Raw genomic sequence first — 16,600 nt, forward strand, 5'->3', positions numbered from 1 at the left:
CTGGCTCTGCTGGCCCCGGGAGCCTCAGACGCTCACCCCGACACAGACAGACGCACGGACGGGAGGGCAGGCGCGAACAGAGTCCCCCGGCCGTCTGCGCTCGGAGGCGCGCGCCAGCCCTGGTCCGGGGCTCCCCCGTGCCGCCTCCAGGAGCCGCAGGCGGCGCTGTGCAGGCCGGCGCCGGTGGGAGGGAGGGCGCGCGAGCTGCCGGAGCCGGGGAGGCCCGGCGCTCCCGGCCCGCGATGTGAGCGGCGGCGGCTCCCACCTGGCGCCGCACCTGGAGCGCCGCGCTCCGGGGCGGCGGGGAGGATGTGCGCCGCCCGCAGCCGCCGCGCCCGCACCTGACCATGGAGTGCGCCCTCCTGCTCGCGTGCGCCCTCCCCGCCGCCCGCTCGGGCCCGCCGTGGGGGCCGGCGGGACGGGGGCGCGTGGCCAAGGCAGGTGCCCGGCGGGGAGGCGCCGATGGCGGGTGGCCGGGGACCCCAGCCCCGCCGCGCCCCTCACGCACGTTGTCACCTTTTCTCTTGCAGGCGCTCCAGCTCTGCTGCCTTTGCTGTGCGTCGGTCGCCGCAGCCTTAGCCAGTGACAGCCGAGGCGGCGGCGGCAGCGGATTAAACCACGGTTCGTATTCGCCCCCCCGCCCCCACCCCGCAGAAGGGCTTCTCCAGGCACTTTGTCCTTTCCTTCCCCCCAAAGAGAGAAAGGGCAGACGAGGCCACCCCTCCCCCCCACGTGGCAGGTGTGCGCGCGTCCTGGAAACGGTTCCTGTTTGGAGAGGGGGATGTGGCCCGGACTCTGAACTTATCGGAAGAATCAGTGCCTCAAGCTGCAAGTCACATAAATGAGAAAACAATACTTTCCCTCGTTCACAGACGGCTGGTTTAAAAAAAAAAAATCCGTGCTGTGGTGAGAAATTAGAAAGTGAGTGGATATTGACTAGGTAGCTGGTATCAAAGGGCACCGTCCTCACCTCCTTCCTCTTCCGGGAAAGGACATGCCCCCTTCTTCCCCCATCTTCTTTCCTCCCCCATCTTCCTTCCCCCCCTTCAGTCCCCTTTCTCCCTTTCCTTCCTTCTTTCTCCCTTTTCTCTTCTCTCGTATCATTGATTCCCAAAGATCACTTTTAGAGAGAGGAAAGCAGGTAGCCTCTGGTGGGGGGGCGGGGGGGTTTGCTTTATCTCCTTTGAAGTTCCCTCGCTTCAGACTTCCAGAACACTCTTTACTTCTGTCATTTATTAACTTCTCCCTGGCACCTGGAAGGAAAATCCTTGTTTCCATTGTTCCCATGGGCTACTGGAGAACAGCTGATTCCTGATCCAAGGTTTCTATAGCAAGACCTTGATGTCTAGCTGCGGTTTTATCAGTTTTTAGTCTTGCAGGGTTATCTCCTCCTCTCAGGGGACCAGGGATCATACTGGGGAGAGGGGGGATGGCAGAGTCATGGAGAAAGGCTGTGCCGCCAGGGAGTGGGTGAGTGAGGGGACAGGGGAGAGCCAGGAATTTGCCCTTGAGAAATTCGCCTTTTGTCCAACCAGAAAAGCTGGCTGCAGTTTCTAAAACAACCCCTCATTGTTTCATCAGGGCCAAATGGCTGGAGGTCCTCTCCATTCCAGCTACCACCTGTAAGGACCTCATCTTTAGGTAGCCCCTGAGCCGATTAATCAGATCACTCACTACAGGGGCCCTGACTGCCCCTCTTCCCATCAAGGATTGAATATTACCATCAGCTTGCTTGTTCATTCTCCCCTTGGAAACAAACTAGTAGCAGGTGTCTGGGTGGGGGGCTTTGCAGGCTGATTCTGCAGACCGCTGGCTGGATAAGGCTTCTGCGTGTTCTCCCAGCTAAGAGCAGGCAGAGTTTCAGATGGCTTTGGTCAAGGAGGTAAGAATCAACTTACAGAGACTGTGTCTGAGCACATGTCAGGGATGCTTTTCACAATTAGGTTTTAGTATGGGGGAGGGAGAAGGTGGTTTGTCCCTAAGAAAAAGCTGTGTTTAATCAAAAGCCACATACCAGGAAAACGGCAGAGTAGCAATTTTAAAGAGAAGAGAAATCATGTATATCCCACTCAATTTTTTTAAGGTTAAGAGAAAAACATTTTTTTCAATTGCTTTTTAATATGCATGTCAATTAGGTAGTATTTCTAGTTAAAGGAGTGAAGAAGAAAATGGGGGAGAACGGCAAGAACCTTGTAAGAATGAATTTCTCAAGCAATATGAGTAACAGATGGTTCATACACAGAACAGTTGAAAATTATTGTCATATTGGGATTTTTTTTTTAATGTAGGACCAATTAGGATATCACTCGTTGATCCCTGCTAGCTACAGGGCTTCTGTTCATTCCTTAGCTTTTTTTCTTTCTTTTCTCTTCTTGTTTTTTTTTTTTCTTTTTTTTTTCTTTTTTCCGGTTGTTGACTATTTCGGGAAAAGGGAAATTCCTCTTGCTTTTCCTCCTCCAGTAACCAAGGACCCAAGTGACTCAAACATGCCTCTTGGTTATTCAGAATCTTTCTAAACACGGTCCAAATTAGTTTCCCATTCTGTGCCTAGAAAGTGGAAATACAGAGCGTTTTTTAATGCGCAGAGGGCATATTCCAGATCATCTTGTGGGATGATACTTTTCAGTTTCAATGTCGTGTGATAGAAAACAGTTTGCTAGCCTCGTTTTTTCAAGCAGCAAATTGTTGTTTAACTTCTCTTCTCTGGGACAAGCAGTAATTAGCGCTGCTCTAGGGAGCAACAGTGAAGGTATTTTTAAACACGTCTTTCCAGGTGTCCCCTGATCTGACACGCCCCCACCAACATGTCTGAGCAATTTTCAGCAACAGACTGTAGTGGGAAGTTCTGACAATTTCGAGGCATTTTTATGTATCCACTCTATTTTATGCTTACAATTAAATGGAATTGTCCCAGGGAAAGCTCGTTTGTAAAACGCTGAGTGATACAAGTGCTGGAGTTTTATTATCACGTATAATTAATATTGGAAACATAAAACTACAGTTACTTGTTAATTACCTGAGAATTCATCTCAAGTTACTCAGTGCTGTGAGTTACATTTGAAATTTAAACTCTGTCCCCCCCACCCCAATGCTCCCAATGTAGTTTAAGCACAAAGGTATCATCTTGGAAAAAAGTGTTCCTTTCTTGGCTTTGTGGTTTTTATAGTTATTAATACTGTCTCCCCCAAATCAGTTTTTACGTATGGATGACTCTATGACTAATATGTAAAAAGTCCATCTCTCTCTGCAGACCATGAGAGTTGTGGCATTTTCCAGAAACATTCTTGACATTCTACAAGATGGTGCCTGACTTATAGTTTCTGTAGGAATTGCTGTGGCAGAGCTAATTGTCAAGATCACACAATTCTCCTCGTCATGAGCTGCTCTGAATTATAGGTAGTTTAGGTGTGAGGCAATAGAACAAGTATCTTTCAGCTGTGTGTTGCTCTTTGCCAGCCTTTTGGAAAGGGACCCTCGGGCACTGCGGGCCGTGGGTGCTGACAGCGAAACCTTTCCCATTGCAGATTACGTCTTTGTCACGCCGGTAGAAGTGGACTCGGGCGGGTCATATGTTTCACACGACATTTTGCACAGCGGCAGGAAAAAGCGGTCGGCGCAGAGTGCCAGCAGCTCCCTGCATTACCGATTTTCAGCATTTGGACAGGAACTACACTTAGAACTTAAGCCCTCGGCAATCTTGAGCAGTCACTTTATTGTCCAGGTACTTGGAAAAGATGGTGCTTCAGAGACTCGGGAACCCGTGGTGCCAAGATGTTTCTATCAGGGATTTATCAGAAACGACAGCTTGTCCTCCGTCGCTGTGTCTACATGTGCCGGCTTGGTAAGCACCCCCTACTCCCTCTTTCCTGTGTTTTGTATAACTGGAATGAACAGATGTCTGCAATCCTAAGTGCTCTTGCAGCCAACTCCACACATTCACACTGTCAGCTTTGATACGTATAATATTCTCAATTGAATTAATCTAATCTGCTCCCAGAAAAAGAAAATCTATCTAAAAGAACTTTAATTACCATTTAGAACGTTCTTTTGATGTTTAATGGTCTGAGCCTCTTCATTTTCCATGTTTGAGACGATCCCCCAAGGAAATTAATGTGATGGATGCCATTCGCTTTGGAAAGTCTTGAGAGACCAGGCTTTATATAAATCTAACAAGCTGCGTGCCTCCACAGTGCTTTGAAACAGGGAAAACCGTATTTAATGCAAAAGTGTGTTCACCGCCCTGGGAAGCCCAACCTTCCCTGTGGAAGGGAGGCCTCTTGTTTTCTTTCAACTAATCTGTTCATGTCGTCCTGCTCACATAAGGCGTCCTTTCTGAGTGTGATGTGGTGTGTTCAGGGGCTGGTGGGATTACGTGTGGCATCCAGGAAGGCAGGACACTTAAAAAGATTTGGGACGAGTGTTATTTCCTCTTGTGTAATCCTCAGCTGTTGGGCTCGAGATCAAGAATATTGGTATAAATGATGCTTGTCTCAGGATTCAGTCATCTGTGAGACAATAAATGGTGATCTGGGTCGATTTCATCTTGTGTTGCAATTGAGACGTGTCTGTAACTGACAGAAGAGTTTGTGTGTGTTCAGACACACCATGGTCATGCTCTGGCATGGCTAGAAGAAGGAAAATGTGAGAAAGCCCAGCTGAGGATGTAGTTAGTGTGATGTACGTGATGCATCGTGACTGAGCAAGAGAGAGGGGCTCAGGCGCTGGTGAATGAAGACTCCCGTGTTCTTGGCTAGCTGAAACTTTATTATTTAACTTTTTTGTTTTCATATTGTGACTTGACATGTAGTTAAAATCTTTTATCACAACCAGAGTTACGATATTTTTTCGTATGGTCTTTAAACTACAGAGTGAAGCAAAGATTTAACGATTCCTGGCTAAGCTGGATCTGTTTAAATGAGCAATGTGGCTTGCTAGTGACCTATATGTTCTAAGATAGTTACACACACCTAGGCAGCCCACACACACGTGAATATATCTTGTTTTTGTTGTTTGGTTGGTTTGGTTGTCATGAGTCTACTGCTTGTTTGGGAACGTCCCCCTCTTTTCCCTCTCTTCTATCTATTCCAGTATCCTTATGTCTTCAGAAGGAGGTTAGGCCCTCCATCACAGTGGCTTAAACTATCCCATTCCAGATAACCCAGTGGTGAAGAGTAGTCTGTCCAAGTTCATCTTTCATAGCAGCCCTTACTAGTAGGACCTTGGGCAAGTTATGAATCTCTCTGTGTCTTAGTGTCTCTCTCTCTACAATGGGAATAACAAGAGGGTTTACAGCACCGTGGGGATAAAGTGACTTCCTACATGGAAAGTGCTACAGCAGCTCTTGGAAGGCGCTTAGTCTCCCCGTGGTTAATGAGCTCACTATTCCACTTTCTGTGAGTGATAGGAAATCTGACCAGTTATCCCATATTCATAGATGTTAGGTTGTTTCTCCTCAGAAGGAGATTCACTTTTGAACAGAGAATGACCACTTAACACAAAGAATGAGGCAAATTTAAAAGTTCCATCTTTGGGCTGAAGGTGAAAGAAGTCATTGGCAACCACATCTGCCCGTGTATAAGGCCGATATAATTTTTTTTCTTTGCGTACCTATCTGATTTTTGTTTGTTTTTATCTTTTAAATTCAATTTTTATTTTATATTGGACTGTAGTTGATTTACAATGTTGTGTTAGTTTCAGGTGTACAGCAAAGTGACTGAGTTATACATATACGTACACATATATGCATTCTTTTTCAGATTCTTTTCTCATATAGGTTATTACTGAATATTGAGTAGGGTTCCCTGTGCTATACAGTAGGTCCTTGTTGATTATCTATTTTATATATAGTAATGTGTATATGTTAATCCCAAACTGCTAATTTATCCCTCCCCCACACGTTTACACTTTGGTAACCATAAGTTTGTTTTCAAAGTCCGTGAGTCTGTTTCTTGTTTGTAAATAAGTTCATTTGTATCATTTTTTTAGATTCCACATATAAGCAAAATCATATGATATTTGTCTTTCTCTGTCTGACTTACTTCACTTAGTATGATCATCTCTAGGGCCATCCATGTTGCTGCAAATAGCATTTCATTCTTTTTTATAAGGCTGTTATAAATTGAAATCATGAAACTCACAATCTGTTCCTACTTTTCAACAAGCCAGCCACATATACTTAATTAACTTTAGTTCTGTAGGCCTCAGTTTCCTCTCCTGAGCCATGTGAAATTAGTTCTAAGACCACGGCCATCTCTAGGCATCTGAGTCCAATTATCCAATTGTTTGGGCCCATGGGGCATGGGGTAGGGAGAGGATCAAGCTTATCCCCGTTGCATTACCCACCTCCCCAAGTCCCTGCCGAACAGCAGCAAAATACAGACACAGCCATCCTCAATCAAACAATAAGAAAAATAAAACAAGGAAGAGGACAGAGCCACAAATGAGCAGCTGAGACACTGCTCAGTATTAACGCCTGTAACTTCTATTGAGGTATAATGTGTATACAGAAAAGTGCAAAAATGTATGTACAGAAAAATGCAAAAATCGTGGAGTACAGCCTAATGAATTTTTACAAAGTTCACAGTGCTGTAACCCACAACCAGATCAAACAGGACATTACCAGTGTCCCAGAAGACCCCTACCCCACATCCCCTTCCAGTGACTGTCCACCAGAAGTAAGCACTGTCCTAATTTGTCACATAGCTTAAGTTCGCCTATTTAAAAATTTTTTACCTAAGAGACGGTCATACAATAATTCCTCTGTATGAATATTCTACATTGTTTCCATCTAATTGTTGGTGGCATTTAAATTGTTTCCAGTTTGGGGCTGTTAGGAGGAGGAATACTAAACATTCTCGTCTATGCCTTTGGGTGAGCTTATGGACACATTCTGTTGGAAACATACCAAAGACTGAAGTTGCTGGGTCATAGGTTAATATATATGTTTTCCCTAAAGCAAAATAGCGAGCAGCGTGGTCAGTGTTCGTTGGTTGGTTTTGCAGCGAACCCTTATACAGGCAGCGCTCACCCTAAGCAGGGAGAGCGGCACCGCCCAGCTCCTTCCCCAGAAACTGCACTTACCGCTCTTTTCCTAGATTCAGCCAAACGGCTTTTCAGAGTGGTTGCACTGATTTACACGGCCATCAGCAGTGGACAAGAGTTCCAGTTGCTCCACATTCTCATCAACACTTGGCTGTTGTCTGTCTTTCCCATTTCTGCCACTCCCATTGATGGATGTGAAGCAGTATCACACAGTGGGTTTGGTTTGCATTGTTCTGATGGTTAATGAAGTTGAGTATCCTTTCTTATGCCTACTGGCCACTTGTATACCCTCTTTTGTGATATCATATATGGACAAGAAGTATTATACAGGTTTTCCCTGTTATCTGAAAGTAGAGTGTCCCTATGAAGTCTTTCGTAAGCCAAAATGACAAAAGCAAAGAAGCAATTACCTTAGGACACATCTTGGCAATGAATGCACAAAATAAATGGACATAAAGCACAAGTGCTTACAGACGTAGTTCAGAGCTACAGTGGCTTGATGCAGAGATGCTTAGTGCAGTTCCCGGGGAAGGAGCTGGGCGGTGCCGCTCTCCCTGCTTAGGGTGAGCGCTGCCTGTATAAGGGTTAGCTGCAAAACCAACCAACAAACACTGACCACGCTGATCGCTATTTTCCTTTGGTTTTTTTTCCATAAAAACGAAAATCCTCTTCGTATTTCTTTTGGTTAGCAAAAACCAGGTGCTAATTGGGTTTTTCATAAAAGTAAAGTGACATAAAGCAAACTTGCGAAAGTAGAGGACTCCTGTATATGTTTTCAGCCCAAACTGTGGTGCTTTTTCCTTTCTTTGTGAAGAGAAACAAGGCTTCTGAGCAAAAACACCTTTGCCAACTTAGCATCTTTGATATCATGGCTTTGCATCTCTAACGATGCATTGACCTGCATATGAAACACTGTTGAATGGCAATAGTGAACTCTGGGAAATCACTTGAGGCTCCACATTGAAGAATCTCTTCTCTAGGCCCATTGAGAGATGGGGATGGAGGAAAATCATCACTCCAGGAGGAAGAATTTTTCCTTCTAGCTACCCAGAACCCATGAACACTGCTCACCTTCTTTGGTCAGACAGGGGGTTCCTGAAGTGAATTAGCAAGTGCTGTAATGCATTCAGAATAGAATAATTCAAGGCTTCAGGAGATGGGCAGGTCTCTAACATGCTTGGCGGACGGGCAGGTCTCTTATACGCGTGTCAGAGTTCACAAGCCGGAAGAGATAAACGACTCTTCTGGCACGAATACAGAAACTGACATGAGGTGAAGGAGACTGAGATGAATCTTCTTTCACCTGAAGTGTCTCCGTTGGTGTTTCCCCGAGACGGGGGCTGGCAACTGGCATCAGAGTGACTTTCAAGGTTCTAGCAATTTCCTAGTGTGCATCAGTGTGTATTAAAAAAGTGAGAAGTCCCCTTTAGATAATAAGAGTACTGACAGGAAAGCTAACCATTAACTTGACTTGCTAGGGAAACTCCAAGAGCGAGCGAGAGAGGGTGGAGGGGTTCTAATAGTGAAATATATTTGCATACATACATATTCCCGTTAGGATTTCTCCAGCAGGGAATTCAGTAATTCAGAATTAAACTATACTCGAAATAGTCTCTTAAAATGTACCCCCCACACACGATGGGTCTCATTTTATTCAGGAGTTAAGTAGGCAGTTATTTACTTGGAATAATCCATTAAACAGGAGTTGCAAACTTCCACGAGTGAATCTGCCTACCGTTATGTCTGGAGGGGGTGTCCTTTAAAATATTTTTGGAGTATAGTTGCTTTACAATGTTACGTTAGCTTCTACTGCACAGCGAAATGAATCAGCCATACGTATACATATATCCCGTCCCTTTTGGATTTTCCTCCAATTTAGGACACCACCGTGCATTAAGTAGAGTTCCCTGTGCTCTACAGTATGTTCCCATCAGTTGTCTATTTTATACATAGTATCAATAGTGTACATGTGTCAAGCCCAATCTCCCAGTTCCTCCCACCCGTCTCCTTTCCCCCTTGGTATCTGTACATTTGTTCTCTACGTCTGTGTCTCTATTTCTGCTTGGCAAATTAGGTCATCTATAAGATTTTTCTAGATTCCACATATATGCATTATTATACAACATTTGTTTTTCTCTTTCTGACTTCACTCTGTATGACAGTCTCTAGATCCATCCACGTCTCTACACATGACCCGATTTCGTTCCTTTTTATGGCTGAGTAATATTCCATGTATATATGCACCACGTCTTCTTTATCCATTCCTCTGTTGACAGACATTTAGGTTGCCTCCGTGACCTGGCTACTGTAAATAGTGCTGCTATGAACATTGGGGTTGCACGTGTCTTTTTGAATTATGGTTTTCTCAGGGTATATGCCCAGTAGTGGGATTGCTGGGTCGTATGGTAGTTCTATTTTTAGTTTTTTAAGGAACCTCCATACTGTTCTCCATAGTGGCTGTGTCAATTTACATTCCCACCAACAGTTCCCTTTTCTCCACACCCTCTCCAGCATTTATTGTTTGTAGATTTTTTGATGATGGCCATTCTGACCAGTGTGAGATGATACCTCATTGTAGTTTTGATGTGCATTTCTCTAATGATTAATGATGTTGAACATCTTTTCATGTGTTTGTTGGCCATCTGTGTGTCTTCTTTGGAGAAAGGTCTGTTGAGGTCTTCTGCCCATTTTGGGATTGGGTTGTTTGTTTTTTTGACATTGAGCTGCATGAGCTGCTTGTATATTTTGGAGATTAATCCTTTGTCAGTTGCTTTGTTTGCAAATATTTTCTCCCATTCTGAGGGTTGTCTTTTCGTCTTGTTTATGGTATCCTTTGCTGTGCAAAAGCTTTTAAGTTTTTGTTTGTTTGTTTGTTTGTTTGCTGTATGCGGGCCTCCGGCCCCTCCCGCTGCGGAGCACAGGCTCCGGCACGCAGGCCCAGCGGCCATGGCTCACGGGCCCAGCCGCTCCGCGGCACGTGGGATCTTCCCAGACCGGGGCACGAACCCGTGTCCCCTGCATCGGCAGGCGGACTCTCAACCACTGCGCCACCAGGGAAGCCCCTGCTTTTAAATTTTTTATATTTTGGATGCCTTTCAACAGGAACAAGCTCTCTCCAGCTCACCACTGCCCCCTATGCCTGGCTGCCTTACACCCTGTGAAGGTTATGTAGGTTTGCAGAACTTTGTCCCAGAATCTCAGGGTTGCAGATGAGCCCAATCTAATCACTCTCTGCCGTGCACGTTCTTTTGACCATACCCAGCATCTCCTTGACCACCATGTTGATGAAACTGTCATTACATCCAGGAAGCCTATGCCATTGTCAGGAGACCCTTCATCTTGATGTTGAACTACATACAACCTGCCTTCTTATGACTTTCACCTGTATTTCTTAATTTCGTTGTCTGGGATGCTTTGTCTTTCTTCCTACATACTAGGAGATCTCAAAGACCCTTTTGCCCCCAATTTTTCTACCTCAGCATTCCTTTTTCAGGAAGACAGTAATTTTCAGAGTGTGGTCAGCTGGATTAGCTTAACTTGAGGTGTTGAAAATGTCAATATCTCTACATACAACAGAAGGTCAGGGAGGCTGGGCCCAGGAGTACGTATTTTTAATTCTCCAAGTGATTCTAATATGTATTAACATTAGAGAACCATTGGATTAAGACATTGGACATAGAGGCAAGTTTTTTTTTTTCTTAATTGCTGTTGGTTTGACAGACTGAGCCCATTTCTGCAACTTAGTAGAAATGTCACATTTGGAGAACTGACCGGAAAGATACATTGAATGACTGTCATTCAGGTATCGATGGGCTTCTGTTATGTCAGGCACTGTTCAGGGCACAGGGTGGAAGAAGCTGCAGGCAAGGTGGATGCTGTATTTCGTGTCACTGGATTTCATTCTAAGGGAGCAATGGAGTGGTGATGTTAGACTGAGAAATGCTATTTTATTTTGAACCAGGCTGTGATGCAGCAGAGCCCTGGAACAAAGGGTTCATGGAGTATGGCTTTAGATTAGGGTGTTAACAACTCAGAAATGTCCTGTGTTAAAGACATTTGCTTAACTGTTTAAAAAGTTTCCCTAACTTATTTGACTGTGGAAACTTTTTTTCAAGGAACCTCTCTTCATAGTCTGGTAGTGACAAGAAAATCACCAAAGCACTAATTCCCCAAAGAGGTACTATGATATTATGTATTGATTTCTAACTCAGAGGTATTCCAGCCATGAAAGGGTTTTATGACCCTAGAAGTGGTATCATGGTCATATATGCCGATAAGATTCGGGAAACTCTTATTAAGCAAATGTCTTTGCTCTAATACATTTCTCACCTTCTAATGTGCCTTGGGAAGCTCCAAGCGGGGGAATTTTGATACTAATTCGACTGCTTCCCCATCCCCTCTTTTAAGCCATGCTTCCGTCCACAACTTGCCCAGGGTTCCATGGTTCACCACGAAAGAACAATTCTTAGGTCTGAGATTATTTGTACTTTATTGGTACCAGATGAATCCAGCCACTGCGTATGTCTTCCAGTTGGGAAAACGCACCTCTTGCTTAAACTCTGGACACTCAGCTCCAACGTGAAGATCAGAGCAAGAGGCATGCAAAAATGCCACCCCTGTAGCATTTGTGCCCAGACCTGTGATACGTGGGTGCTTTGCCTCTGATTAATCCCCTCAGCAGGGGGCCCAGCTGGGGGGAGTGGTAGAGAGCTGTGCTGTTCCTTGGGCGTCTTCTGTTCAGTCTCTGATTAGGATCCAGCCTCAGCATCCCATCAGGGGCTCAGAGTGGAATATGTACCACGAAATCCCTCCAGCCTTGACGGCCGATGCACCGTCCAATTCTGTCCCTTGGTTTTCCTTCCTTTCCTTTTGCTTTGTCTGTAACAATTAAACCATAAGTGGTGTTTCTCTTCCATGGCTGGCTGCCCTAATGTCCCCATTGTCTCTTTCTTAGTGGTGGCCTTTTCGGACTCCGACGGCAGGGACCCGTTCTCCGGAGAGCCTAGGTCCCTGAAAGGAGCTTTGGTAGCAGTTGGTTTCAATAGGCGGTAGGGGAACACTTTGATCTCCTTGTTTTTCAGAAGTATTTTATGACTCAGAAAGCTCCGCCGTTGAGTTGTCTGGTGCTGGTCGCTGGCTGCCCGGTAGTCTTTAGAAAGATTTCCATTCATAAAAGGGCTGAAGTTAAATGACCTTAGTCCAGACAGGCAGAAAGAACGCAGGCTCTCCTGCTTTGTGGGGCCTCGTTAACCAGCAGAGGTTTGCTGCGTGACACACACCCCCTTGGCACTTTTTGGTCACTTGACAGGATCACGTGAGGTTAAGGATTAGACTGGGTTCTATTTACAAGTTTTTGGACACAGGCTGACCCAAATCAGAGATGTTTTCTTAGGTTATGCCTTGTTTCATCAAGGGTAAAAAGATTTTTTTTTTTCCTCTTTCCTGTATGCTCCTTTCAGACATGATGTGTGAAGATGATTATTTGCTCATAACAACACTTTTAGCAAAATGCCAGGCAGTCTTTTTTTAAAAAAATTGCCAAGGTGTTCTGATGACGGAATTTATGATGTATACTAACGTGGAAATGCCTTTGAACTTAGCTTTCAGTCTCCAATCCTAAGTTTTGTTTTTAATCACTAAAGACTCTTAAAAACAATTACAAAGAAAAATCTAAAAGATCAAGATTCATCATTTTGGCAACTGTGTAAAGTATCTTGTGAGTTTTATAGATACTTTGACTGTGTCGTGTTTCCTGAGTACCAGTGTCTCTCTAGAAAAATTCGCTTCTCTGTGAAGACTAGGAAGGGTGTTGTATACTGAACTACTTCTTTGTGTTACTTTGATATTTAAAACAAATGTAAAGTTCTTTCATCCTAATAAAGCATATCTAGGTTTCATTGAACAAAAAACAAACAAAAAAACCCACCAGGGTTCTTGCCAGAGAGCGGGACCCCCAGGCTGATTTGAAGGGTGCTTTCATGGGAGGGTGAAAGGCTGATCCTTTCTCCCCATGCTCTCTGCCTGTTAGAGGATGGCCACTGAAGCTCAGTCTCCCCAAAGGCCAGAATTGTGAATCTTGGGCTCTGCACCTCAGTTTTCTCATCTGTAAAGAGATGAGAAATGGGCAGTGGTAACTCCCTCTCTCAGGATTGTGACGAGCTGTGAATGAACTCTCTCCTCGATTATTCTTTTCATTGTTGTTTGTTTTTTTATTGAGTTATAGTTGGTATACAATATTATAAAGTTACAGATGTTCACTATAGTGATGCACGATTTTTAAGGGTCATCCTCCATTTATAATTATTATAAAATATATATATATAAAATACTCCATTTATAATTATTATAAAATACTGGCTGTATTCCCCATGTTATACAAGATATCCTTGTAGCTTATTTTATATGTAATAGTTTGTACCTCTTACTCTCCTACCCTTATATTGCCCCTCCTCCTTTTCTCTCCCCACCGGTAACCACTAGTTTGTTCTCTGTATCTGTGAGAGTTTACTTCTTTCCGTTATATTCACTAGTTTGTTGTAGTTTTTAGATTCCCTGTGTAAGTGATACCATACAGTATTTGTCCTTCTCTGTCTGACTTACTTCACTTAGCATAATACCGTCCATCCATGTTGCTGCAAATGGCACAATTTCACTCTTTTTCAGTAGTATTCCATTGTGTGTGTGTGTGTGTGTGTGTGTGTGTGTGTGTGTATCCATTCACCTGTTGATGTACATTTAGGTTGCTTCCGTATCTTGGCAATTGTAAATCATGCTGCTGTGAGTGCTGGGGGTGCGTGTATCTTTTTGCATTACTGTTGTTGCTTTCAGATATAGACCCAGGAGTGGAATTGCTGTGTCATATGGTCGTTCCTTGATTATTCTTGACTTTGGTCTCTGAGAGGGTCTAGGAAGGAAACGGTAATTGAAGCTCCTGCCCTGGAGCCTTTTCGAGCTCGTCAGAACAGGAAATGAGCCCTTGGATGTTGGCAATCGTCCTGGTGAGAGTCCTGGGGGTTTTGTGGGGGAAGGTAACCACTACTTGATCAACTGTGAAGACATAAAATGAGAGGAAGATAAAGAATCAAAGAGGAAGGAGCAAAGAAATCGATAAAGATGGGCATCAAGGTGCATAAGATAAAGCAGGGCAGTGTAATGTAATGCTACACTGCAGGTAATGTAGTGTAATTACAGGTAATGTAGTGTAATGCTTTACTGTGTGACCCAGGTCAGATTACTTACCCTCTCTGGGCTTAATTTCTTCACTGGCCAGATGAGGATAACTGTAGTTCCTCCCTCAGGTTTACGGATGCTTAATTGAAACAAAAATGGTCCGTGTACAATGCTAAAAAACAGTGCCTGGCACATAGTAATAACATTGATAGTGTGATAATATATCAAGTAGTAATTGGTATTATCGTAGCAGAATTGGCTAATGCCGATCCACCTTACCACCCACAGACAGTAAAGTTGTAGTCTAGATATTAATAACAGTTTATATTGATTGAGCATGTATTGAATTACTAAAACTGGCGCCATGGGCTTCCCTGGTGGCGCAGTGGTTGAGAGTCCGCCTACCGATACGGGGGACACCGGTTCGTGCCCCGGTCCGGGAAGATCCCACGTGCCGCGGAGCGGCTGGGCCCGTGAGCCATGGCCGCTGAGCCTGCGCGTCCGGAGCCTGTACTCTGCAACGGGAGACGCCACAACAGTGAGAGGCCCGCGTATCGCAAAAACAAACAAACAAACAAACAAACAAAACTGGCGCCGTGGAGAGGAAGATTCAGCTAAGACACAGATGGAGGCCTTAACGATATTTAACCACCAGTCGGCATATTGCTATTCAAGGTCTAAAGTAGCAATTTTTTTTTCCCATACGCTTGAAAAAGACTTGGGCACTTTGGAGGGGAAAAAACTATATATATTTAGGCTCTGCTTCTGAACATTCAGTAGGTACTAGGTAGAGCCTGTGTGTCCACTTGAATAAAGGAAAGAAAAGCTTCACAGATGGTTCCGGGGGCACTGGGGCCTGTGAATCATTGTCCTAAAGAAGTCCGCAAAGAACCTTCTCCGGGGAGATAGAAGACTAGTGGAACATGCTTTTGGAGAATTGTTTTTGCTTTTGGAATGCATCACACCTTGTAAAAGTGTGGTCATTGATGCTCTGACTAGCGTTAGGCACTGTGTGTACTAAGCGGGGGCAGGTAGGGGTGGCTAATGTGAATCCAGGTGTACAGATGGTTCTTGTTTCTATATTATAGGACTTCTCAGTGGCAAGTATTAGAACAACTCCACCTTGAACTTGGTTAAGCATAAGAAAATATATTTTTTGGCTCTGGGATAAACTTTCTTCTCTCTCTCTCTCTCTCTCTCTCTCTCTCTCTCTCTCCCTCTCCCCCTCTCCCCCTCTCCCCGCTCCCCCCTCCTCCCCCTCCCTCCCCCTCTCCCTTCCCTCCCCTCTCCCCCTCCCCCTCCCTCTCCTCCCACCCCCCTTCCTCCTCTTTCCTTCTTCCCCTCCCCCACCTTGTACTAGATGACTAGCTTTCAGCAAGGCTGGACCCAAGCTACCCAATGACATAATCACTGCCCTCTTTCTATCAGTCTTTCAGCTCTCTTTTCTCTTCTATCTTGCCCTTCTGCATGCAGGACCACCCGAATTCCAGACATGATTCAGACGTTTCACTGGGTGCCTGGGTATCTCTTGTGACTTACGGAGCAGTAACTCCGCAGTTGTAACCTATATCATGCGTGAGAACAAGTGGGTGGGGCTCTGGGCTGCATTTGCTCTCTCACCTGTCAGTAAGCCTCACAGGGCCACAGTCAAACCATCTGTGTGTCCAAACAAGACTAAATCGTATTTTGGTTTCTGTATTGGCGTGTGAATTAACGCACAGAAGGAGGTCTGGGATCATGTACCGCAAGCCAAGAGCTCCCCAGTTACCTATCAGTTTGAAGCTCTTTTTGAAGCCAGAGTTGATTCTTTCTGTTGTGTGTGTGCCCTTAGAATGTACATAAATTGTGTTAGCCAGTACTATTTCTGAAGCGCTTTTTTTTTGGTGGAGAAGTCCTTAAAAATAATGTGTACTTGGAGTTCCTTATCACGACGTAAGCATCTATCTTATTCTTTTAACTGCTCTATATGTAATCATTCCCTTCCAGTTAATATATTTGTTTCCAGTTTTTTTTTTGCTGTTGCTGAAAGAGCATGCATATATATGAGTCTTCTTTGTGTGTGTGGCGGGCGGGGGGGGGGGTTATTTTTGTAACGTCTTTATTGGAGTATAATTGCTTTACAATGTCATGTTAGTTTCTGCTTTACAACAGAGTGAATCAGCTGTATGTATACATATATCCCCATATCCCCTCCCTCTTGCGTCTCCCTCCCACCCTCCCTATCCCACCCCTCTAGGTCGTCACAAAGCATTGAGCTGATCTCCCTGTATATGGGTCTTCTTAGTTGCATGCAATTCTATATTTTATGAGAGAGAGAGACAGAAAGACCTACTTTGTGAAAAGCTGAGATGCCAAACGCATATGGGTTGTAAGCTATGGCCAGAGATTG

The 16,600-nt window shown here is 44.6% G+C and overlaps 1 protein-coding gene across 1 annotated transcript in view; it reads left to right on the plus strand.

Annotated features, from left to right (window-relative positions):
- The first annotated feature begins 347 nt into the window (after positions 1 to 347).
- ADAMTS18 (ADAM metallopeptidase with thrombospondin type 1 motif 18) overlaps positions 348 to 16,600 on the plus strand; it is a 156,202-nt gene continuing 139,949 nt past the window's right edge. Inside the window, exons 1-3 of the mRNA XM_027119199.1 lie at positions 348 to 437; positions 531 to 621; positions 3,525 to 3,841. Of these exons, the coding sequence (XP_026975000.1) occupies positions 348 to 437; positions 531 to 621; positions 3,525 to 3,841 (498 nt within the window). The remainder of the gene's footprint in view (positions 438 to 530; positions 622 to 3,524; positions 3,842 to 16,600) is intronic.

The sequence above is a fragment of the Aethalodelphis obliquidens genome, unplaced genomic scaffold, assembly GCF_003676395.1.
Source record: "Aethalodelphis obliquidens isolate GAN/ISIS:26980383/991018 unplaced genomic scaffold, ASM367639v1 scaffold20, whole genome shotgun sequence".
NCBI classification, from domain to species: domain Eukaryota; kingdom Metazoa; phylum Chordata; class Mammalia; order Artiodactyla; family Delphinidae; genus Aethalodelphis; species Aethalodelphis obliquidens.